Raw genomic sequence first — 25433 nt, 5'->3', positions numbered from 1 at the left:
CACACGTGCACGAGCGCGTTGCGAGGTATCGAATCTCCATACTCTCCTCTACTAATTCTAAGGAGTGTAAATCAGCTCCTATTGAAAATCTGGAAACAAAACTTATAATTTTCCAATGTGGGATAAGTTCAAAACTGGGTTTTTTGTAAGAGAAAAACTGATTTTGCCATACCAAGTGTGCAGGTGCAACCGGTACATTACGATTTGAGAAATTTCCAAACCAAACCAAACCATTTTGGTATGGAAATCAATCCAAACCAAGCTGTTTTATTATGGTTTGGTGCGATTTCAAATACAGTTTGGAGACTTGGACCATTCTATGATTCTATTGGGCTTAATACAATTAGAAAGCCCAAATAGCTTCCCTAAAAATTAAAACTTAAAACTTTTATTTTATTATAAAATAAAGAGTTTATTATACATTTACAATTTTATGCATTCAATTTAGATATATTATATTACATATAATATTTATACATCATATATTCATATTGGTTTACAGTTTACAATTTAGAGTTTGGTTTATATAATTTTGGTTTACAGTTTTAATAAACCAAACTGAAACCATAAACTATAGTATTAAACCAAACCAAACCATTTTTAGGTGTAAACCGAACCAAACTGCAAATTCAATTTGATTCAGTTCAATTTTATGGTTTGAACCGTATAATGAACACCCCTACCTTTTAGCCCCTTCAACTTATCTAGAACTTCAGGTAGGTTTTGATTGGGCTTTACTGGGCTCGGTCTACCCAGCTCAATCTTGAAATTTCATGTCCATATCCTGTCCAGAACCTGAAAATCATGTGCAAGAGCTTGGTTTGAGCCCCCGACTGCAGTTAGGGTTGTTCATGGGTTGGGTTGGGTCGGTTTACTGAGATTTTTCCAACCGACCCGACCTGATCGGGTTACCTAAAATTGAAACCGAAACCAACCCTGTGTTAAGCAAAACCGACCTGGCCGATTTGAGTCGGGTTGGGTCGGTTTCGATTATAAGTTCAACCATGCTTGAGAGTCAAATTGTATTAGAGATTGTGCTTGATTTGAGGGGCTAAGGGGACAGACCAAGTTAGAATAGAAGTTATCAAGAAAATAGAAAGTCAAACTGTATTAGAGAAAGAATACTGAAATCTGTATATTTCAATAAACCTTATAATCTAAGTAAAAAATGACACGTAATTATAATTGTAATTGGTTGCCTATTTGGTGTAAAAGACCATAGAAACTAGGATCGTTTGATTCTTTTCTTTAAACTTTTCCAAAAAAATTCGTTGTCTAATTGTCTTACAATACATGCTATTAATGTCATTCTTAACTACAAGACTAGAAATTAAGTTAGGTTGTAACTAGGATAGAGACAACTTAGTTAAGTAGAAACTAAGTAGGTTGTAACTACTAACTAAGAACTAAATACTAACTACTAAGTCGGTTTGGTTTGGGTCGGTTTCAGTTTTCATGACCCGAACCATCGGTTTTTAATTTTTTACAACCCGAAACCGACCGACATTGAAGAAAACCCGGCCAACACGGGTTGAGTCGGTCCGGGTTGATCGGGTTGCGTCTTCTTATGAAGAGTCCTAACTGCAGTAAACAGGAAGCAATCCAGAAGGCAACAAGAATTAGGAGCCGAAGTGGGCTGACTAGGGGCGATCAATTCTAACACAGCCGCCTGAAAATTTGAGGACTGGGCCTGGGCCTCGGTCCAATACTCCTAGTCCGTACTTTGGTCCAACCGTTTCACGGTTAAATCATCATTAGGTTCTCATCCAACGGCCTGCAAAAGTCCCACAGAAAGAAGGTTCTCAGTTCATTCAGACGCCTGCTTCTTGAACTACTTCCCTTCTTGGACAAAGCTGCGAGAGCGAGTGTGAGGGAGACTGGGAGAGTGTTAAACGGGGAAGAAGAAGAAGAATAAGCAAGAGGCATGGCGAGTGATAGCTGCCTTCGTCGGGTCACCACAGGCGTTGTCGTTGGCGGTGCTGTTGGTGGCGCTGTCGGTAATCTTCACTCCCTCCTTCCGCTGGAACCCTAAAATCCTACTTTCAGTATTGTTTCAGAGTTCTTGATTTTCTTTCGTTTTGGTTTCTGTTTGATTTTTTCCGCTAATTTAAACCTAAAATCTCGAGCACGAAAGCTGATTCGACCCTTAACTTTTTAGGATAATGTAACTTTGTCAAATCTTCAGAGCTTTGAATGACAGTTGCGGTGTTGAATGTACTATATTTGCTTTATTATAGGAATTCCTTTTTCCCCTATTTCCTGTTTCCCTTCTTACTGTATTGGTGAACTCGATTTCTTATTTGTGTGATTTTATAGATTATATGTTGTGTTGTTTCGTGTTGCCATGTAATGGCGTTAAGTGATATTTAGTTCTATTAATTGAATTGTGTCTCTGGAGACATGAACTATCTGTTTCTGTGCAGGTGCTGTCTATGGAACTTATGAAGCCATCCGGTACAAGGTACTGTCGCTAGGTAGCTATTGCTTTTTGACAGATAAGGCCAATCCCGTGGTTCTATTTGCTACATTTCTGTTATTCATCTGTTGGCTCATTCTTCTGCGGTAATGCTTTTCCTGATGCATGTACATGAATACGCAGAAATAAGAAAGAGAAATATATGCCACACAAAACCTGGTAATTATGTGGTTGAAGACCCCTTGAATTCAGGGATATTCAAATATAACTTTTTACCTTTCTGAGGAGGTATATTTTAGAAACTTAGGGATTGGTAAATATCTAAAAAATCCCTCTCTTTAGAACTACCAGTTTACCACTATGAACAAAGTATAAAAAGGTTCTTTGTTGGCCATAGCCAACTTTACGATGATGATCTTTGCTTTATATTACAACTCAGCTGCAATATTGCCAAATATTATGTTCCAGAACTGAAGTCATGGAGGGACTAGCATGAGTTCCTTGTCTAACCAGCCATTTCTTTGTTATTCTCAAAGAGAAGAATCCTGGTTGTAAAAATTTTTGTAAGATATGTCACAGATCTTGAATTCATAGAAATATAGAATCCAACTGAAAAATTCTCTATTTGTTCCCAAAGCATCTGAATTGATAGAACCCAACTGAAAAATTCTTACTTTGGCTCAAACCTTTCTTTGGCCTTCCTTGTTCATTTATACATGTTACATGCCAACTAGTCAAACTTATGTAGGTCTAGGCTCAGATGTCTTTGACTCCATGCATGTTAAACAACTGTTGTGTATCTTTGTCATCCTTTCCTGACTATCAATTTATTGACTACTGATTCACTGGTATAGATTCCAGACCATCACCATTGCCTCTTTCTAGGTTATCTCTTGATTCAGACACAACCATTTTCTTTGTCATTCAACATCTAGTCCCATTATTTTTAATTCCATGAGAAGAGTAAATCTCATTGCTATAGGTTACCAACCAAAGGAAAAACTGCACCTTTTTTATCAGGGTTTTGATCTGATCCAAAAGGCTGGATGTCATGTTGCCATAGAGTGTCTTCAATTGTGAGTGCTTTCTCTTTATGAAGAGGAGAGATTTTATTTGTAGAATGGACACAATGAATACCCGATCAAATAGTCTTATAAGTACAGACTGCTAAGCAGTAATTGCAAATGAAAGAAAAAATAGAAGGGGAAAGGGAATAATCCTCTTTGGTTGACTGGGAAGTAAAGGTAAATGAAAAAGGAAGGTTTTCAAACAATTTTAAAATGGAAACTCAAGAGGTATGGTTCAAGTCTTTTGTTGAGGTGATTCGGTTCAGCACTTGGTTGGACCCAGGGTGTGGACCAAGCTATACGAAAACTCAACTAGTGACTAAGTCTAATTTCCTCCAGTTCAAACTTCCTTTGTAACCACTCCCTTTCCTCCACAGCTAGTCTTGACCAGTCCAAACCTTCAACCCACACATGATCATTTAATGGTCTTCTATAAATGGATCTAAAATGAGTCACAAAGGCCCTAGCAATCTCACTTTGTTGGGTAACAGTTGAACCCTCCATTTCCAATTTTGAGATGAAATTCCTTGGTTCTTCCTCCTTACATTTCCCATGCCATGGAAATACTTTGTATTCCTATCCCTTCCTTCAACCATTTGCATCTTGAGTCCAACTTGCTTCCTCCTTATACAAAATATCCTCCAGCTGTTTCCTCAACTTCCACATTTGTTTTTATCTCCCTTCTCAAGAGTCCTTCTGCCTTCATATCAATCTCCTCAGTTTTCTCAATCACAAATAACTTCCTTTCTTCTATTATCCCAAATTCCGTCAGATTCCACTCCTTGATTTTATATTTTTAAGGTATTGCAATTTCTTATGAAACCTCATTCCCTCCCAATTCACACTAGGATTACTTTCCAACCACCAATCCTTAACTTTCTGGAAATTGAACTTCCAGAATGCATAATTAGTCACATTGAACTTCACAGGCAGAATATCTCTTTTCTCCAGAGCCATTTCAGCGAAAGGATTCCAGAAAACCCAAGGAAAACAAGGCAGCCACACCACCAAATAAACCAAAAACTTGATATCAGATATGCAAGTGATCACACAGCACAAAGGGGATCATGACCCAATCATAGATCAGCCAGACAAAGGTTGAAGACAGATGACAGGCCAAAAAAGGTATGTTTACTGGACTGTCAAACAGAGAAGAGGGAAAAACACCCCTCAAAGGCAATCTGATCCAGAAAAAAAAATTATGCAAACAATTAAAACTGACCTGGGCGACTTCAGGTCTGAAGTTTCAAGGTGATTGAAGCAGCAGATCAAGAGAAAGAGAAAAAACTTTAGGGCTGAATGTGATTTTCCAGAAAAAAAGAGGGAAAGCTTGTGCTGACCAAAACAATTATCAGAGAGTTCCCAAACTGATGCAAGTAGGTTGATCTAGTAGCCCTTCAATCTCCCTTACAAGTCCAATAAATAGTGTGGTGATTCGTGGGGATTGGGAGAGAGAGAAAGAGGTACGGTTGAGAGGAAAAAAGTTACTACTGGCTGCCGCCAGTTTTCTATTTATATTTTTTTTATGAATAATAATAAGTTTATTGATTCAGAAGCAAATTAGAGTGAGTTCATACATCATCCCAATGAGTGGCGTGAGCTGCAGCCCCTCCTTGAAACTTACAAGTAAACTAGGAAAGAAAAACAGGAATCACAACTTAGCCCAAAATAATTCTTCCCTATTTACCCCTTGCTTAGCTAACACATCTGACAAGGTATTTGCTGATCTCCCCACCCACTGTACAGTGACCAACATATTCCTTGTCAACCAACTAAATTTCTTCATTTCATTCTTGTATCGCCACATTGCCTCTTCAGAATTTTTCAACCAACCCACCACCACTTTTGAATCCCCATCGATTATTAGGTGTTGTACCCCCCAGCTGGTTTGCAAATTGGACCCCTTGTACAATAGCTAAAAGTTCTGCCCTGATGGAATTCTCAATTCCCAAGGGACCTAAGTAGAGCAACAAAATTTCTCCCTTCTCATTTCTCAAAGCACCCCCCACTCCGGATAATCCTGGATTACCCATGCTGTTTCCATCAAAGTTCAACTTTATTGAGCCTTTGGGTGGAGGAGACCAGCTTGTAATTGATTTGTCCTTTAGAGATGAACACCTTGCTACTGCTGACCAATTTCTCCAAATGTCATTAAAGGAGAATTGATGAAAGATTTCCAAGGTCTTCAGCCAATGTATTGCCCTGTTTAACACACAGTCTTTCAAATCTTGGCTGTTCCTTTCCTTGTCTTGAAAAATTCTGAGATTCCTTTCTTCTCAAAGTGTCCAAGTCAAGGTAGCACGAGCACATCTCCACATAATTCTCCCTATTTTTGTAGGCCAATAAAAGGTAGAATGGTTGAAGAGCATGTGAACTTCTGCTGGTAGACTCCAACTACCCCCAAACAACGAAAGTAGCCAAGCCCAAAGGTCTGCAGAAAAGGGGCAAGGTACTAATAGATGGTAACAATCCTCACCGTGAGATCTACAGAGGATACACCAATTAGGAGAAATGCAGAGAAAATGTCTTCTCTTTTGTAGGTTGTCTAAAGTGTTTACTTTCCCATGGAAAACTTCCCAACAAAAAGCCATAATTTTTGGGGGAACTGGCTAATACCAAATTTCTTTTGACGGAAAGGGTTAGTGAGTAGAAAGTTGAGAGATGGACTTGAAGAAAGAAGCACAAGTGAAGGTTCCATTGGGTCTAGGAGTCCAAACCCTCTTATCTGGCTTGGAAGGATCCAAACAAACCTAATTAAGACAACCAAGCAAAATAGAAAGAGACTCAATTTCAGCATCCCCAAGTCCTCTACGAAACCGAAAATCCCAAGTAGGATCTAAGGGTGTTCCCAAAGGTGAGACAAATTTTGAGACCACCTCTTTTTTGTACAAAGAAATGGAAAAAAGCAAAGGGAACAACTCCTTTAACGGTGAGTCTCCTACCCAAATATCCTCCCAAAAAAGGATAGGGTTGCCAGAACAAACTTCATACCTGATAAAATTGAGGAATTGAGGAAGGGTGTTGTGAATAGCCTTCCAAGGTGCTGCTAGGTTAACTTGCCTTGATACACTAGCATCCCATCCGTTCTCTGACCTCCCATGAATGCTTCCCACCACCTCATGTCACAATCTCTCTCTTTCCAAAGGCCATCTCCACAACCATTTCCCTAACAGAGCTTGATTCTTTCTAGTTACCCTCCCAATTCTCAAACCCCCCTCTTCTTTACTTCTGCACACAATTTCCCAATTAACCAAGTGATCATTTTTTTCTTGTCCCGGCTCCCATAAGAAGTCTCTCATCAACTTCTCCAGTTTCCTAGCTTCCCTAACTGGTATCCTAAAGACAGACAAATAATAGGTAGGTAAGTTAGCCAAGGTAGCTCTTATTAGGGTAATTCTCCCTCCTAAAGAAATATAGTTCCTCTTCCATGAGACTAATCTCTTCTCAAACTTTTCTAACACTGGGGTCAAAAATCTACTCTCCCTAGGATTTGCCCCTAAAGGAAGCCCTAAATATGACATAGGCCAAGTAGAGGTGGAACACTTAAGACCCTTCGCAATAGCCTCGACCTCCCCTACCTCCAGATAATTAGAGACACTTTCAAATCCTTTTATTAGCTCCTTTAGGTTTGTTACCTTTTCACTAAGACCTCTAGTTTTCTATTTATATTAACTTCATAAAGAATCAGAAATTACAAGTATGCCCCTGGTGGCATATCCTAGAATCAGAATAATAAGAAAAATGAAAGAAGAAAAAAGAAACAAGTAATTGTAACTGTCCAACAACCTACTAACATTAGCTATAAAGTAACAATTAAGTAAGCCTTACAACATTCCCCCTCAAGTTGGGCTGAAGATGTCTATCATGCCCAGCTTGTCACATAACTCATTGTGCCGCGAGCACGGAAGCCCCTTTGTAAGGACATCAGCAAGTTGTTCCTTGGAGTTGACATAAGGGATGCAAATTTCCCTTTTCCAGTTTCTCCCTTATGAAGTATTTATCCACCTCAATATGCTTGGCCCTCTCATGTAGGACTGGGTTGTTGGCGATGCTTATTGCAGCCTTGTTGTCATAGTAAAGGGACATAGGACTATGAACAACAACTCCAAGCTCCCTTAGAAGGTTCTTTAGCCAAAGGACTTCAGCCACCCCATGTGCCATAGCTCTATATTCAGCTTCAGCACTTGACCTTGCTACCACACTTTTCTTCTTGCTCTTCTAGGTCACCAGATTTCCTCCCAAAAATGTGCAATACCCACTAGTGGACTTTCTATCATCCACAACTCCTGCCCAATCAACATCTGTAAAGACTTCCACCTTTAGGTGATTGTGTTTACTGAATAGTAGGCCAGTTCCTGGATATTTCTTCAAGTATCTAAGGACTCTCTCTACTACCTCCATGTGTGGCTTCTTAGGAGAGTGCATAAACTGGCTCAGGACCCCAACGGAATAGGCAACATCTGGACGGGTCATGGACAGATAAATCAACTTTCCCACTAACTTTTGGGAACTGCTTCACATCTTTAAGAGGTTCACCAACACAGTCACCTAGCTTGTGGTCTACATCCATAGGAGTATCTGCCGGTCTTGCACCTAATTTACCTGTATCCCGTAATAGATCAAGGGTGTATTTCCTTTGAGAGACAAAGATACTCTTTTCTGAGCGGGCAACTTCAATCCCAAGGAAATACTTTAGGAGTCCTAGATCTTTCACTTCAAATTTAGATGCAAGGAATTGTTTCAAGTTCTGTATCTCTGAGCTCTAATTTTCTGTAATGATGATATCGTCTACATACACTATCAATACAGCAACCTGTTCCTGACATCTCTTCACAAAGAGTGTATGATCAGACTGACATTGTTTGAATCCCATCTCTTGAACTGCCATGTGAAACTTACTGAACTAGGCTCTGGGAGATTGTTTTAAGCCATAAAGAGACTTTCGTAGCTTACACCTTATTTTCACTCCCCTTGGCACATAATCCAGGAGGTTAAACCATGTATACCTCTTCTTCTAAGTCACCATTCAGGAAAGCATTCTTTATGTCCAGTTGATGCAATTCCCAATCAAGATTAACAGCTAAGGACAGGAGAACCCTAATTGAGTTCATCTTAGCCACCGAGGCAAAAGTCTCACCATAGTCAACCCCATATACTTGTGTGTACCCTTTGGCCACTAGTCTTGCTTTGTACCTTTCAACTGTTCCATATGCCTTGTGCTTAACTGTGAACACCCATTTGCACCCCATGGGGTCTTTCCCCTTTGGAGGATCTACCAATTCTCAAGTCTGATTTTTGTTGAGGGCATTAATCTCCTCCTTCATGGCATCTACCCATTCAGGGCATTTTAAGGCTTCTGCAACATTTTTGGGAATAGGGATGCAATCAACTGCCGATAGGAAGGCTCAGTACGAGGGGGAAATGTGGTCATAGGAGACAAAGTGGGTAATGGGGTGTTTGGTAGTGCAGGACCTGACTCCCTTTTGTTGGGCAATAGGAATGTCAAGGTCATCCACAGTAGGAGTAGGGTTAGGGGGTGGACTTACCTCTTGGGAGTCTGATGATGTCAGTTGCTCAGTGTTTGGCTGCTCCACATCTCTATCACACCGCTGATCTCTCCGACGTGTACGTTGGAAGACACGGAAGGGAGTAAGGTCCGGAATAGAAGGAAGAGATACCTGAACCTGCTTCTCCTCTTCCACACTACGACTCTCCCCCTGAGGAGGAGGGAAGAATGGCTCGGACTCAAAGAAGGACACATCCATAGACACAAAAAATTAACAACTAACTGAGTCAAAGCATCGATACCCTTTTTGAGAGGAGGGGTACCCCAGAAAGACACAAGGAATGGGCCGATGGTCTAACTTACCTAAGGATGGAGACAAATCGTGAACAAAGGCCCGACAACCAAAGACTCTCATGGGGATGGAAAATAATGGAGGCCGAGGGTACAATAACTGATGAGGGGCCATGTAGTTCAGTACTCTGGAGGGCATTCGGTTGATGACATACGCAGCTGCAAGTATAGCATCCACCCAAAACCTTTTTGGGACATTCATGTGTAACATCATCCCGCGGGCTACCTCAAGAAGGTGTCTGTTTTTCCTTTCTGCAACACCATTTTGTTGTGGTGTTCTAGTGCGAGCTCCTATGAATAGATCCGTGGGAGGCGAAGAACTCAATGAGCTCCCCATGGAAGTATTCCTTCGCATTATCAGATTGGAAGATCTGTATTTCAACATGGAACTGCGTAAACACCATCCTCTGGAAGTCTTTCACTATCTTTGGAACTTCGTCTCTACTACGCATAGGAATTACCCATGTATAGTGAGAGTAATCATCGATCAATGTAATAAAGTACTTATATTCGGCCTCAGAGATTACATTGGTAGTAGACCCCCATATATCAGAATACACAACATGAAAAGTTGTTCTACATTGTTTGCTCAATTGACACGTTTGACACATGAACTCTGACATTGAACATGACTTAAATAAAACTGGAAACGAAGATTTTATTATTTCGAAAGAAACATGACCTAAACGACTATGCCACAAGAAAATTTGACTCTTATTTGATTGACTATGCGACTTTGAGGATGACACGGAGAGACCAGCTTTGTTGTCGAGAATGTAGAGACTATCCTTTAGGCTTCCTCTACCAATCGTCCTCCCAGAAGTTAGATCCTAAAAAACACATGAGTCAGCAAAAAACGTCACACTACAATTCAAGGAGCTTGTAATGCTACTAATTGAAAGCAAGTTTATGGGAAGCTGAGGGACATGCAATACACAATTCAAGTTAAGGCCATGGGGAAGGGATATTGATCATTGGCCTACAATGGAAGAAAAAGAGCCATCCGCAAGTCTCACTCTATCCCTTCCTGACAAAAGGCTATAAGACTGGAATAAGTTAGGCTTACCGGTCATGTGGTTGGAGGCCCCCGAGTCAATGATCCAAGGGGAATCTGTGGGAGTGACATGGAATGCAGAAGCCATATTACCTGAAGTAGATGAAAATGAAGTAGAGGGAGTACCAGTGACTGAGCTGTCCATTTGCTGCAAGGCCCTACCATAAGATTCCAGGTGCTCTCTGAAGGAATTCATTATATCCTCCTTGGGGTCAGACTTATTAGGGTGGTCCTGGGTACTACCGGCAACTTGAGTATCTTGGGTTGCCACATGTGCTGTGCTCATTTTCTTCAAATGACCTTTACCCTATTCTTGATTCTTTGCTGCCACTTGGGTTTCCCGTGGATGTCCCACCAAGTGTCACGTGTATGTCGTGAACGCCTACAGTGGGTACAGAACAACTTATCTTTATCATCCGCCTTCTTAGGGTCAGTCTTCTTTCTCGTGGAGCTATTATTCATTGCAGCCAAGGCAACTTGTTGCTTCCCCTCAATTGTAACCATCACATTCCGCTTGCTTTCTCCAGATTAGACAAAGGAGTATACCTCGTGAACCGTAGGCAACTCTTTGCTTCCTAGGATTTGCACCCTCAACGGTTCATATGCAGGGTTCAATCCCAACAAGAAAGCAAACACCCGTTGCTGAGAGGCTAGCTTTCTGTAGGCCTTAGCATCATCATCATGCTTCCACTCTATGGCCTAATAATGGTCCAATTCCTTCCATATGGAGGTAAGGGCTGAATAGTATGAAGACAAGCTACGGTTTCCCTGTTTACATGTTGAGGATTCAGCTTGCAACTGGTAAACCTTGGCATAATGCCTTTGCTCAGAATATGTAGTTTTGGCCTGTTCCCAGATCTCACTGGCGGTGTCTGCCCACATAAAATTCTTTTTCGCATCAGGTTCCATTGGCTGCGAGGAGCCAAGACATTACCATACTGTTTTCTTGGTCCCACCTATCATGTTTAGCCGTCTCACCCTTGGGTTCTTTCACCCTTCCATTGATGTAACCAGCTTTACCCCTTGCCGTTACATAGAGTTTTACACTCTTAGCCCACTCCAGGTAGTTCAGACCATTTAAAGGGGTAATTGGCATGGGAAAAACCATGTTTTCACCTCCCATACCCGCTGTGCTGTGGGTTGGTGTAGCCCCTGATGAAGTTAATTCATGACTTGCCATCGAATACTACTGAAAACCAGTCCAAATACCACCCAACAACACAGCTGCCACAATCAGAATGTGAGCAACTCAGGGTTTACTCCTAGAATGTGAGCAAAAGAACATTAAATTACTGCTGAGAACAAAGGGAATACTGCTGAGAACAAGGGGTTCAGTTAACACAACGTCCAAACAGAACAATAAACCAGTCTAGTCATCGGCTCAGCACCACCAATGCAGACGTTACAATCAGTCTGACTGTAGTTCACACACTCTAACCATCCAACGTCCAAACAAATAACTATAGAATCAAGGCATGAGCCCTACGCACCATCGGCCAAAGAAGGCTGAGACAAACTGAAACAAAAAAACACACCTGTTCAGCACTTGTACGAAGGTGCTAATCTGAACTTGACTTCACAGCATCGAACAGAGGAGTCTGCACCAGCATCACCCTTCTCCGACTAGGGTTTTCTTGCTATTACGGCCAAGAAAAAGAAATCACAAAAGCTGCCGCCAGAAACTGCTAGGGTTTCCCAAAAAAACTGTAGCCAGAAACTGCTAGGGTTTCCCAAAAAAACTGCCGCTAGAAACTGCTAGGGTTTCTTCAGAAACAGCCGCCAAGAACCTGCTAGGGTTTCTGCAGAAACAGCCACGTCCAAACACTTTTTAAGAATAGGGCAGGAGGGATCGTAGGTCTTTTTCAACCCAGAAAACCTGCTCTGATACCATGTGGTGATTCGTGGGGATTGGGAGAGAGAGAGAGAGAGAGAGAGAGAGAGAGAGAGAGGTACTGTTGAGAGGAAAAAAGTCAGCCAGTTTTCTATTTATATTAACTTCATAAAAGAATCAGAAATTACAAGTATGCCCCTGGCGGCATATCCTAGAATCAGAATAATAAGAAAAAAGAAACAACTGTAACTGTCCAACAGCCTACTAACAGCAGCTATAAAGTAACAATTAAGTAAGCCTTACAACAAATAGATCTCAATCAAAGACATGTTTGAGAGACCTGCTCTGTTACTATGTTAACATAGTTCGAACTAGAGAAAAACTAGAATGTAAGGGTGTGTTCAATGAGTCACATGTCCCACAAGATTATCTTATATATGAATTCTATACAAGGCTGAGAAAGGACAATTATGTCCCTCACTTACAAGAAAGAATAAAAAGAAAAACAATATTGTACATATGATACAACATAAAAATGTGCTCCAAGAGCCAAAAGGGGAAAGAAAGTGTAAGAGATGCAAATCAGTCTTTACATAATTCACCATAACCGAAGTTTTAACTCATCATAACTATTAGACTAATGGTATTTTTCAAATTATGTCCCAATATCCTCCCTAGTAATTTGAAAAATCCAAAATCTTCAATTTTTGCCTTGGACGCTGCCTTCGTCATCGGAGATGTCAACAACTTGAATTGGGTCATCATTAGCAACGGACTGTGACAGTTGGGCTTTGAGTTCCATATTCTCCAATTCTAATTTATCAATGTTTATTTTTTTCTTTTTCAGTTGTCACCCAAAAATAATGTTTTTTGAAGAGTAAAATGAAACAAAATTTTATTAAATCAAAAAACAGATGCAGACAATAGGTGATAAGATGGCACCTAGCTTACAAAACAAAACAAACTGGTCTAAAAGCACAGGCCAAAACAAAACTGAGACAAGTTACAACGATTGAATTTCAAGCACATTCCAGAAATACTCCCCCAAGTCTGATCTGCTGACTTGATCAAGATCTGGTAGCATCCATACCCAATCTGAAACTAATTTCCCAACCAGAGCCACCAGAATTTCAGTATTTTTAGATTTGTCTTCAAAAATCCTTTTATTTCTTTTGTTCCACAGTGTCCAGCACACAGCAAAGGGAATGCAGCTCCATACTATCCTTGCTTTCCTACTTCCCCCAATTCTTGGCCAAGTGGAGAATATTCTGCTGCTGAGCTTGGCTGAAATACTCTTTGCCCGAATAAAGAGGAGTGGAATTTCCACATGATGTTTTTAGTCTTACAAGGAGAGAAAGTGTAAGACAGTTTCTTCATCCGAGCCACACATAACGCAGATGTTTGCTAAATACAGTCCTTTGCTTTTCAGTGGTCAACTGTTAGGATACTATCCAGGGCAACCAACCAAGCAAAAGCTTCCACTCTAGGTGGAATGGAATTCCCCCAGATCCCTCCCATAGAATCTGAAACCTGCTGGTCCTTTAACAGAGCTGAGTAGAAGGATTTCATGGTAAAAACCCTACCCTAACAAAATTTACATCTTTGATATGAACCCCATATAACTCTTTAATTTTCTGAATCACCTCTCTTGCTGCAGTCTGCTCAGTCTCTTTCTTGGTGATGGTGTGATTTCTTGAGAATATTCATACTTGTCCCTTCAGGCGTAAATGGATATTCACATGGATTTCCTTTCAACGTCTTCAGTCGTGTATTCCGGTGGTGGAATCCTTAACTTTGTTGTTAACTCGTTCAAACAGATTCTTAAACTCCATCCTTTGATTCCATTGCTATATTTTGTAAAATCACACTTGTGAGAAAACTGATGGGAGTTTCCCTTTTTTCTTTCATTCATTGGGACATTGCCCATGGTAGACATACCCACATCTTCATTGGCTTTTGCTGGTTATTACTTAATGGGAATTCCATTTGGAATCTTACCCCATTAGTGGAACTCACCCATTTTTGGGAAGATTTTCAAGGATTGAATTTTGGGACAAAAGATATTGGGGCTATGGCGGTAGTGCAAAAATTGTCTTTTCCTCTCTCTTTTTGACTCAAACTCTCAGAAAGACTTGATAACAAAGGTTCTAATACCATATGTAGGCGCTAGATTATGCTGCCTGGGAATGATTTAGAAATGAAGCCAAAATATGCAAACTAAAATTTGGGGCAGAAGTAATACCATTATATTGAAATGCACGGAAAGTTATTTTGGAGATGTACGGCTCATGTTGGGCACGTACAGAGCTCCTAACAGCTCACTTAGAGAGTTACCAAAACAAATTTACTCTTCTATGTTGATATGGATGATACCACAGCTTCTCTTTGCTTTCCTTTTGATGTCTTGAAATAACAACTTCCTTCAACATTAATTTGTCTGTGTGTGAGACGTTCAGGAAAACAACATAGCTGGAGAAATGTGATAATTGAAGGGAGTTCTTATTTCTTGGCTTAATTCTGACAATGAAATTCCTTGGAGATTCAGAGTTATGGTTAGGGAAGTTAAATATCTTGGGGTTAACCTGAATTGCTCGTTCAGGTGGATTCCTCGATTGGCTAATGCCTCAGCTGATAGGCCAGAGATGGGGTTTCGATTCAATGTGTATTTGGGGAATAACTGGATCTGGGATTCTTTTGTAATTACATATTTTTTGTTCTTGTTTTTTTTTTTTTTTTATCTTTTTCTGGTTTGTTTTGTCAGATTTGGCTGTTTTTAGTCCTTGGTGTCTAGCCTGGACAGTCAGTTTTTTTTTCCTCCTAAGGCTTTTAACCATTTCACATTTAATTATAAAAAGGTGATTTCTATGCCTAGGTGATTATATGCTCCCATCCCATCCAGTAGTTTCTCTTTTATATTTTCTATTTAATTCCAAGCATCCATTACAGCTATAAAAAATCTACATGTTCATCAAAGTTGTTCATTCAACATCTTTGGGGGACAAATTGATCTTGGTCCATTTTTCTTTAGGTTTATTTTTTTTTTGAAAAGGTAAGGTAAATTTATTAACTGAAACAGAGCATACAAATAAGCCCCCATAAAAGAAGCAAAAAAACTGAGAACAATCTCCCAACTTACATTACAATTCAAATACACTTCTGGACCTCAGCTGAGGCTACTGAGTTCCAAGTACCCTAGACTGGAAGCCTTTCACACCTGCAGTCCATGACACTAATTTTCCCACAGCACAGGAGCTGAGACAGTCTACATTCTTTGCTTTGTTTTGAAAGATTCTTCTGTTTCTCTCCATCCAGATAGAACTGATCACAGCTGCAGGGATAGCCCACCACACACTTTTTGCCAGCTTAGAGAGACCTTGCAGATTCCAACTCCATAACAGGTCTGACACCTGTTTTGGCATGACCTAGGAAAGACCAGAAGAGAGGAAATGATCCCATAATGCTGCCGATATATGGCAGTGGACAAAAGGATGATTATTATCCTCTCCAGCTTGACCACAAAGCTCACGTAACAAGTTCTGAATCAAAATTCCTCTCCTGGCCAGATTCTGTTTAGTTAGGTTTCTATCCAAAACTACAGCCCAAAGCAGAGCATTCGCTTTGAAATGAGAAATCTGCCTCCAAATTTTAACAGCAGGGAAATTCCCACTCTCTCCACTTGATAACACTTTGGCAAAGGAGTTCACAGTGAAAATGCCATCTGTATTCCAATCTCAGGTCCAAGAATCTTTTTCCAAAAGGTTCAAATTCTGGTTCGAAAGCAAGCCCAATAGATCCACCACTTGTTCCACTTACCAATCTTGAAAGGGTTTTCTGAAAGAAGGAATCCGGGCGATTCTATTTCCATTCACTTCACAGCATTGGGCCACAATTGCTTCTTGATTTTCTGCAAGTTGAAAAAGCAGGGGAACAGCTCTTATAAGGACCTGTTATTGCACCATTTGTCTTTCCAGAATTTCAGACGGTGCCCAGAATGCAACTTAGGGGACAGACCATTGTGAAGAAGAGGATAGACTTCCATGATTTTCTTCCAAAGAGAACACCCCAGGGAAGGGAGGTTTGAAATGATTAACCAGTCTCCTCTATCTGTTTCATTTCCTAGTTTTTTTTTTTTTTTTTCATTTTTAGACAGGCCTATTTTAGGGAATCACTAACCCCTATCAGTCCTGAGAAGAGAGCCACTATTGTACTCATTTCATCCTTGAAAGCTCCACCTAATTCTGGATGAGCCCAGGTTACAATGGAGTTCCATCAAAATTCAGTTTAATACGAGTCTGTTTCACTATCTTAAAAGTTCAAACAAAGAAAATACTAAAAAACTATAAAAATAATCTCTTTTTTGACTTTGGAATAAATTTATATAAATGTAGATTACTTTGGAATAAATTTATATAAATGTAGATTAGTGAATTTAATTATTATAAACTTCATATGATTATATATTATGTGTATGTGCATTATATATATATGTACCCACACACACACACACACATGCAAATAGGTGTATGGGTAGTAGTAACTAGTAAGAAATGACTTAAGCGCCTATAATTTAACATTGGATATGACATTAAACAGAACAGAATGGCTAAACAGGATTCATGTAGCCAGCCCCATATAGTTGGGATAAAGCTTGGATGATGATGATGATGATATGTATGTTATTGTAAAAGTTAATTGGACTCGGATCATAATCAGATCGAAATCCAATCTGGACTATGATGACGATGCAACCTTTAAAATCTAAATCCAATCTGTTTATGCAAATGGATAATCTAATTCTGAAATAATTTTAGTTCTTTTTTGATGGGCTGAAATAATTGGCTTAGATCTTGGACTTTTGGAATATGTTGACAGTCCTAATTTTCTTGACCTTTATCCAACCAAATTTCATTCCAAAACTCCATCTGAAACCTTTCTGGAATTTTGGCACTTGTTTTTTCTATAAGGGATTTCTTTTGTGAAAAATCTGCTTTTAAGGCTTTCAAATCAAATTGTTCCATATAAACCATTCTTTTAAACATCTCTGCAAAGTTCCATTAAAACAATTATATCCTTATTTTGTGTTTGAAATTTCTATTTTTCCAGTTATATCCTACAAAGGTGTATGATATTACCAGTGATTAACCTATAGTGTTTATTATTGTTTTTTCCTTGGATTTTATCCATTGGTCAAATAAAGGACTTCGCTGGTATTCACAGTACATTTGTCTAGCCCCAACAAGCAAACTAGCCTCTCAAACTTGTTTGGGGGCTTAGCTTATAGTGTAAATTGTAGGATGGTACTCTTATATTATACATGTTACCGTCAGTCCTAAGTCCATTATTGGATTGCAGGTCCCAGGTCTTTTGAAGATTAGGTACATTGGCCAAACCACACTTGGCAGTGCAGCCATTTTTGGTCTTTTCCTGGGAGCTGGAAGCTTGATACATTGTGGGAAGTCTTATTGAGCTCCGTTATGTATCAAATAAGTTGCTCTTTGGAGAAAAAACCACCAGTTACAAATTAATGTCTGAGTTTTCAGAATATTAAAAGGCGGCCTCTTTGGATGTGGGGATCTTTTGATGAAAATTAGGCATTTACATAATCCAATATTTCTGCCTTTCTTGTTTATGTTGATGGTTCGGCTTTGCTGTTTCTTTTTACCACTTGACTGCACTTGGAGTTTGTATTTGGGAGGGATTCTTGTTTTTAGAGTATAATATCATGCTTTTGTCTTCTTCGATTTTTGGAAGAAGGTATTCTTTTAAACTTGGGTGGAGACTCCATTTTAGAAAGTCAAGTGTCTTTTAAGATTCATCTTTTGGGTACAGCTGGTGTGATTTCATCGTCAACTGATCTTGTTTAAGGCAAATCTCTCTCTCTCTCTCTCTTTTATCAATAACAGTGAATTTTATTAAAGATTTGAGAAATTACATAGCTAAGGAGCTAAAAAATCTTATTTCCCTAATACATCAATGTACACCCAAATCGTAAATCAATTACAAAACAGCCCAAAAAATAGAGTTTCTGTTCACCCCTTGCCTAGCTAAACCATCTGCCAATGAGTTTGCACTTCTCTTTATCCATGTACAACTAATTTCAATGTCCTTAGTCAGTCACTTAAGTTTTCTCTTTTCATTGCTGTAGTTCTAGAGTTTGGAGTTGTCCTCTTTTAACCAGTTCACTACAATTTCAGAATCACTTTCTATGATCAATTTATTAATATGCATGTCTTTGATTCTTTGTACCCCTTCAAGAGCTCATAGTATCTTAGCCTTCAAGGAATCTCCCACCCCAATTGGACCAGAATACATAGCTAACTGATTCCCTTTCTCATCTTTTTCACTCCCCCTATTCCGGAGGGCCTTGGATTGCCCAAACTACTGCCGTCAAAGTTTAGTTTGATAAGGCCGCAAGGTGGAGGGGTCCAACAAGAACTTGATGCTTCCTTAGCTGAAGCTGATTCTGCAATTTCCTTCCAATTCTTTAGTATCTCATCAACTGAGAAATCTGCAAACAGTTCTGAAATTTTCAACCAATGTATCATCATAATGTGAATAATCTCCAATATTACTTTCAAGTTTCAAGCTTTTCTCTTTATCTAAAAAAATCCATGAATTTCTCTCCTCCCAAACTGTCTAACATACTGCAGCCCTAATACATTTTCACATGATCTTGGCCTTTTTTCTTAGGCAGTTGGGCATGGAAGTAAGCTTTGCACATTCGAAGGGGGAGTCCACCTGCACCAAACAAAAAAGTAAACCATTCCCAAATGGCTTTAGCAAACTGACGGGAAATTAGTAAATGATATCCAGACTTACCATCAGATTTACCAAGGACACACACCAATGAGGAGACAAACAACTATTGGGTCCTTTCTCTTTTATGAGGCCCTCTCCTGTGTTAAGTCCGATTATAATAAGTTGGGACTGGTTTTACTTTTTCTGACAAATCAAGAGTTCAAAGTTCTTCAGAAAACGTCTCTGATACGAAATTTGGCCAGAATGGAATGTATGTATGATGTATCAACTATCAACTAAACAGTAAACACTTTTCAAAGACAACTAAATATCATCAGGACTATATTTCTTACTCTTCAATCACATCTACATTTTTGTTTGGATCCATGAGGGCAGGTTCGTATGTCCGTAATAGAAGTGATTTTCAAATATGTTGGTCCGACGTGAAGTGCAAAGGCACAGCAGAGGTGGAAAGAGTTGCACCTACACCGCTATAGTTTGAGTGGTAATTATCATCAGGACATGTGACTGTTTGTTTGTTTGTTTGTAAGGTTTAAGGTAGGCAGTGATTTGTTAGGCTCAGTTTGTAGTGCTTTGCACTGGTGTAAATACATGGAGTGCAGTAGGTTGAATGCACGTCTGGTTTACTTTTGCTTCATATTTGACTGCCTTCTTCGTGAGAAGTAAAATAATGTGGTCTCTACTTTATAAGGGAGAGAAGGTGCCACCTAAACTGCTGGTAAAGTCTCTAGCTGGTTGTGGCCAAGATTTGGGGCCGAGTTTGCCTTCTGTCGGGGATCCAACCTTTTGGGAGAGGGCTACCCCTCTTGTGGAGCCCATTTATACAGAAATATCTCCTGTGCTTGTATGTTAAATTCATGGGGAGATATTCACAATATGAGATAGGCTTCAGTCAGTGCAAAGCCCGTTCAGTATTTACAGCCTTGCATTAAGAATATCTGTACTTGTGTGATTTGTTTTCATGGGAAGATATTCTGCAAGAGACTGTTTGAATGGTGTGAGCACCAGCTTGCACCGACTGAAACCAAACTCTCACAACATGCAGTTGGATGCCATGATCTCAGGATGTTTGCATGGTTTTTGCTTTCGGGAAATCCTGTCTCTGTTTTAACAGATTGCGAGCATACAATGGACTCCGAACTCCATTCCCTCTGCGGTTTGGCAAGTTTCTACATGAAACTTTCACTCTATTGATTGTCCCAACTTCCAAGACAACATGGAGATGTCAAGATGGGTGATTGATGTATAGTCGACCATTTCTTTTCTCTAGCTGTACAGTCGTGGGCTTTGATATTGCTTGTACCCGAGTGGTGTGTCAAGACTCAAGTGTCAACTTCTTATGTCCTCCCAAGTTTCTCAAGCAAAGAACAGTGACGTGATGACCTTTCTATATCCATAACCATTGTATTAGCATGATTTTCATTTGATACCAATAGAACGGTTGGGCTTCCTTTCAAAATCCCCAGTATTTATTAGAGCAGCCTAATGCTGAGAAAATTTTCATCCATTAAAAAAATTCGGGAGGACAGATTTAGTAATTGATTAGTAATATCACGTGTGGGAAATTAATTAGTGGTCCGTTTGGTTGGTAGTCAGAATCGGAATTGGAGTTGAAATGGTTTATTCTCATAGTTTGGTTCAGACAGGAATGGAAATAGAAATTGGAACCAGCAGGAATGAAATTTCATTCCAAGGTAGGCCTCAAATGTGAAATGCCATTCCAGCAGAAATGAGAATGAGATTCCATTTCTACTCAACCAAACAATTGGAACTGGAATAACCCATTCCAATTCCGATTCCATATCCCTATTCCTGCAAACCAAATGGGGCCTAGATTTCTTTGAGATCCTTTTATTGGAACTGGCATTGAAATTTCCTAGATTGGTACCTTGAAGTAGCAGTCTTGATTATGCGGATTTGTGGGTGAAATCGTTTTGTAGATTTAAAGAGATCACAGTCCATAGATTTAGGGACAAAAATCAATAATTATATGAATGGTGTAATTCCTTTACACGATTCCTAACAGGTTCCAAAACCTGAAAATCAATATTTAGAAAACCAAACTAAAGATGCAACCAGTTTTCTTTCTGGGTGGTGGGTTACTAGTTCAAAGTTTCAAACATCTGGGTTGAACCAATCAGACCAGAGAAATCCAAATCCTTAGATCAGAGAGAGAGAGATTGTTTAAGAACTGCTACCATCTCCATTGCCATTGCTGTTGCCTTTCACTAACCAATAATTTTCTTTTAATTTCTCTTTGCCCTTTCATTCTCTGCCTCACAGGTCTCATCTTTTTCTCCGTTATTTCACTTCCATTTTTCATAGTTCAGGGAAAATCTATGATAATGGAAAAGCTTTGACCAATCAAAGCACTCCACTCCAGTTCATTGGCTGTAAGCTTTTCTGGTATCATTGTCGAATCCATATATATAAATATAACATATTGCATATAATAAATTTAAATTGAAGGTTTTAATTGGCTTAAACCATGACTTGTGAACGGTTTAAACAATTCATCGGTTTGACCATCGAATTCAATGTAGAATGCTAATTTGGGCCAACTCAAGTTACATCCCTACTTTGTCTCCAGGTGATGGGTGGGTCGTAAACATTAATGAAAACCAATATTTAAATTTAGGGAAAATCTATACTGTTGGAAAGACATGATACTGGAAGAATTTTGACCGATCAAACCACATCACTCAATCCTCGGTGAATTTTAATAAAATATTACTGTGATTGGTTAGTTACACCTTTATGATACCGGTTCATTGGTTACAAGTTTTTGGTAACTGCCGGAAAGACAAAGTTATGATATTGATGAGAAGGCTAATTGGGCTAGGATGAGAAATTATTCAACCTTCTAAGGGAAAAATACCTCAAAGAATAATTTTTTGGCCAACAAATTGTTAGTTGATCTAGTTGTCCTAGTTGAATTAAACCGCCTTGGTTGCTGTCATCTATAACAGTGATGTTTCTCGTTTTTTCCTTGAAAAAATAAATACCCCCGGCACGAAAAAGGGAAAAAGGATACAAAAGAAATAATTAGCATGTATTATACCTTTTTCTTTGATAATTATGTATTATACATGAAATGGTAGAAAGAATATTAGTCCAATATCAAGTATAAATGTATTTCCATGAAGTTGGTGATCTATACAGTGAATTAATCGATGTTGTGAAACCCTGGAAGGAGGGAAGTGATGAATCCAACAACAATCATCTGGATCTCCTTTGCAATCCCCCACCAGTTTATACCATCCCTTGCACCAGGTTCTGGCTGATTCTCGTTTTCAACATGCTGGTTCACGTTATCTTGAGGTTGAATCTCATTTTCATCTCCAGGTTGTACCTCTGCAGAAGGGAGTGTCAGAAAATAGTGTAATCGACTTAATGAAGAAAGAAGAATATTCCAAAATGATTCAATATTTTATGAGACAATCATTTGCCTGTAATGCTAGTTTTTGATTGCTAGCTGACATCAAATAGATTCCACTAATTAAATAGAAAATGAAAAGGAAAGCTATCAAGTGTTCTATAGGGTGGTGTTGATGAGGGTGAAGATGCATCTTGCATATAAGGCTTAGTTTGGAAGGAGTACAAATACAAATATGTATAGTGCAAATATATACCAAATAATATAAAATACAAGATTTTGCACTCTACATATTTGCATTTGTACTCCTTCCAAACTGAGCCTAAAGGTCATATTGGTGTTTTTGAAAATTTATGTTTATTAAGTAGTCAAGGTTCGTTTGCAGTTTGAAGAAAAAAAATCTCTTATTCAAAGAGGTCAGAGTTGGAGGAACAGTTTCTCTGAAGATTATAACTGGAGAAATCGTGGGTGGTTCTGATTGGAGATGAGGTGGTTGTGTGGTTCAAGAATTTTGTTGCATATGGCTATACACAAGGAGAGATGTTTGGATTGAAAAAAGTTACACGGAGACCAAAGGAAGGAGGTATGAGGCAGAGAGGAGGAATAACAGAGGTAACTTCATTGCCCTGTTTTAACTTTTTGGTAAAGGTTGGAAACAGCTGGTTTGTTTCCCAGAAGGAAGAATGAGAGAAGGGTGGGGTTATTCAACATCTTGGAAGGCTTCACTGTTTATTTAGAGAATATGCTTGTTACAGCCAAGAAATTTAAAACGGAAAAACAGGGTTTTCTTGTTTCTGGTAGATGTTGAGTAAGAAAACACCATAGTGTTTGCAAGAGGGAACTGGAATTGCAAGATGGACATTAAGGAAGGAAAGAACTGGGATAAGATGCTGGTGGCTGAATTGAAGAAGGTTCAGGATTGGAAGAAGATCGCAGAGGTGGTAAGTCGAGGTTTAAAACTTAAAGGTAATTTTCATACCTTTTAAAAAACAAAAAGCTCTTATTGATTTGGTTGAAGAAGTGGAGTTGGATGCAGTAAGTTTACAGACAGATCAGGGTAATATTTTGATCTCAAGATGGTCTTCTTTGTCCAATGCAAAGACCGTCTTTTGAAGATGACATTACTGTTTGTTTGGTCGGACTTCCTTTCCATCTTTGGAAGCAAGTTTGTGGAGGGAAGTTGGTAGTAGGCTTCACTGTCGATTTGCACTCAGCAGCTTTACTCATCAATGGAGTTAAGCTGGATGACATTCCTAGGAGGTGAAAGTGATGGCCAAAAATCTTCTCTTCTCTGTACAGTTAGCAACCTCCATTGAAGCTTCTGTGGAAGGAAGCTTGCAGGGAGGAAGATGAAGGGACTGATAAGGAATGCTTACATAATTTTCAGGGTATCGATGGGTTAAGAGTTAAGGGTACTTACCTACTTTTGGCCAAAGCAAAGACTGGAGAATGTGAAAGGAACAGTGCACGCTGAAGTCTCTTCGAATTGGGACTTGGAGAAGGGTAGCTTTCAAAAAATTCTTGTTTTCAAATGATGACAGGTGGAGTTGGTGCATGTTTGCATGTGCAGGAGTTTCAAGACTCGGTGGAGATACATGAAGGAGCGGTGGAGAAGCCTAAGAGAGCGGTAGAAGAGGAGTTGGGCTGGGTGGATGGGTCAAGTTGGGTTGTGGATCAGGATACAACTTATGAAGGTGATAAGGTAAGGGACCACATGGGGGGGAATTTATGTAACTTGGTTGGGCTTGTTATGGTGAAGCCCAAAGCTGATGGGCTGGGAAAAAATGGTGGGTCAAATGAGAATAATGGGAATAATAGTTTAGACATGGAGGAGGCTCATGGACTCTTTAGGGAGCACGTGACCAGTGAGAAAGGGGAAATATTAAACGAACTTTCCAGTCTTTCTTCTTCTCCTTTAATAAGAATGCAATGAGAGACCGTGGGTCTGGTTGCTAAAGAGGAATTTCTGGGAGACAATGAAGAGGAGAACAAAGGGGAAACTACTGTTGGATCCAGCGAAACACAAGCAGTTAAGGCAAACAGATTCAATGGTTTGGTGGAAAGATCAAGGAAGGTTCTAACTTGTTTACTATAAGCGGAAGGGAGGGAGTTTCAAATGGGTTGGAAGGAGTGGAAGGGGAAGAGGAAATCAGTTTGAGGAAGGGAGCAAATGACGACGAGGATTGTTCGGGGAAGGAGAAGGAAGAGGATGGTTTTGTTAAAGAAGATGAGGAGAGGGAAGGAAACAAAAGGAAGGAGGTTAATAGAGCAAAGGTATTCCATAGAAGAAGGAAATATAGAATGAAACCCCTTGAGGATGATTTGGAGAGGGAGAATGAAGAGGAGGATGAAGAGATCAAATTGGATGAGACCCATGAAGCTGAGAAGAAAGCCGATTTCGAAAAGATTATTACTAAAGAGGTTAAGTAAGATACTAGGATTTTTTTCTTGGACAGAGGATTTTGCAATGAAAGCCTTTAGGGAAGTGGAAGAAAGGTTCTAGTGCGCTCCTGAAGAACAGCGAGGGCTTTTTAAGCCCCGTTGAAGATTATCTAGAGGCAGAGTGGGAGAAGAGTGATAAGACTCTAGAGTGAAGCAAAGCCTAAGCAACTGAAGGCAGATGGTTTGGTTGCGAAGTAGGTGTTTGAGAAGAATGATTCTTTGAGCTTGAAAGGATTAGTGATCTTAATGGAGAAAAGAAGAGCTGTCAGGTCATCCCAAAGGTTCAGCAGACCCGTGCCAGTTTTGAAGGTGTTTGATAGATTGAAAGGGGGTTATTTGGGGTTGGAATCAACAAGATGGTTAAGAAGAATAGGTATGCCAAGAAAAAAGAAAGAGAATGTTTAGTTCAACTGCAAAAGGTTTGGGGTGAGCTTTGTTTGCTTTTGAAGGGCTCTCGGGTGGGGTTATGTCAGGTTTTGATCCAACTTCCAAGGGAAGTGTATTGTGGGGGGGGGGAGTAAGTTAAGGGTTTTCTGTCTTTGTTTCAGTTTCGAGCCACAATTTTTTTTTTTTTCTGCTTCTGCCGGAAGGGGAGGGGGGGGGTGTTATGGGCATTGGGGATGAGCTACCC

General features: G+C 39.6%; 2 protein-coding genes across 3 annotated transcripts in view; one reads left to right on the top strand and one right to left on the bottom strand.

The window, feature by feature from the left end:
- Positions 1-1595: 1595 nt before the first annotated feature.
- LOC148871825 (uncharacterized) lies at positions 1596-19621 on the top strand. Of its 2 annotated transcripts, none has more exons than XM_088967843.1 (3): positions 1596-1997; positions 2424-2461; positions 17578-17992. In XM_088967843.1, exons 1-3 carry the CDS (start codon positions 1925-1927, stop codon positions 17689-17691), a joined length of 225 nt encoding a protein of 74 aa, XP_088823969.1. In that variant the 5' UTR covers positions 1596-1924; the 3' UTR covers positions 17692-17992. The 2 variants fall into 2 exon arrangements, with proteins under 2 accessions (XP_088823969.1, XP_088823970.1); XM_088967844.1 differs by lacking the exon at positions 17578-17992 and adding an exon at positions 19360-19621 and having other exon boundaries at positions 1777-1997; positions 2424-2474.
- Positions 19622-22015: 2394 nt separating this feature from the next.
- The window catches only part of LOC148871824 (uncharacterized), a 38850-nt gene continuing 35432 nt past the window's right edge, over positions 22016-25433 (bottom strand). The window contains exon 5 of the mRNA XM_088967842.1: positions 22016-22338. Within this exon, the coding sequence (XP_088823968.1) occupies positions 22151-22338 (188 nt within the window). The 3' untranslated portion in view covers positions 22016-22150. The remainder of the gene's footprint in view (positions 22339-25433) is intronic.

Source organism: Nelumbo lutea, chromosome 2 (genome assembly GCF_056320005.1).
Source record: "Nelumbo lutea isolate HS-2025 chromosome 2, American lotus-T2T, whole genome shotgun sequence".
Taxonomy (NCBI): Eukaryota; Viridiplantae; Streptophyta; class Magnoliopsida; order Proteales; family Nelumbonaceae; genus Nelumbo; species Nelumbo lutea.
The sequence above is the reverse complement of the archived record's forward strand: the minus strand, read 5'-3'. Positions and strand labels throughout refer to the sequence as shown.

Coding starts and splice junctions, on each gene's coding strand:
- LOC148871825 (XM_088967844.1), top strand. CDS start 1,925: ATGGCGAGTGATAGCTGCCTTCGTCGGGTCACCACAGGCGTTGTCGTT. Junction 1,998..2,423: donor TGCTGTTGGTGGCGCTGTCG/GTAATCTTCACT, acceptor GTTTCTGTGCAG/GTGCTGTCTATGGAACTTAT. Junction 2,475..19,359: donor GTACAAGGTACTGTCGCTAG/GTAGCTATTGCT, acceptor CCATGAGGGCAG/GTTCGTATGTCCGTAATAGA.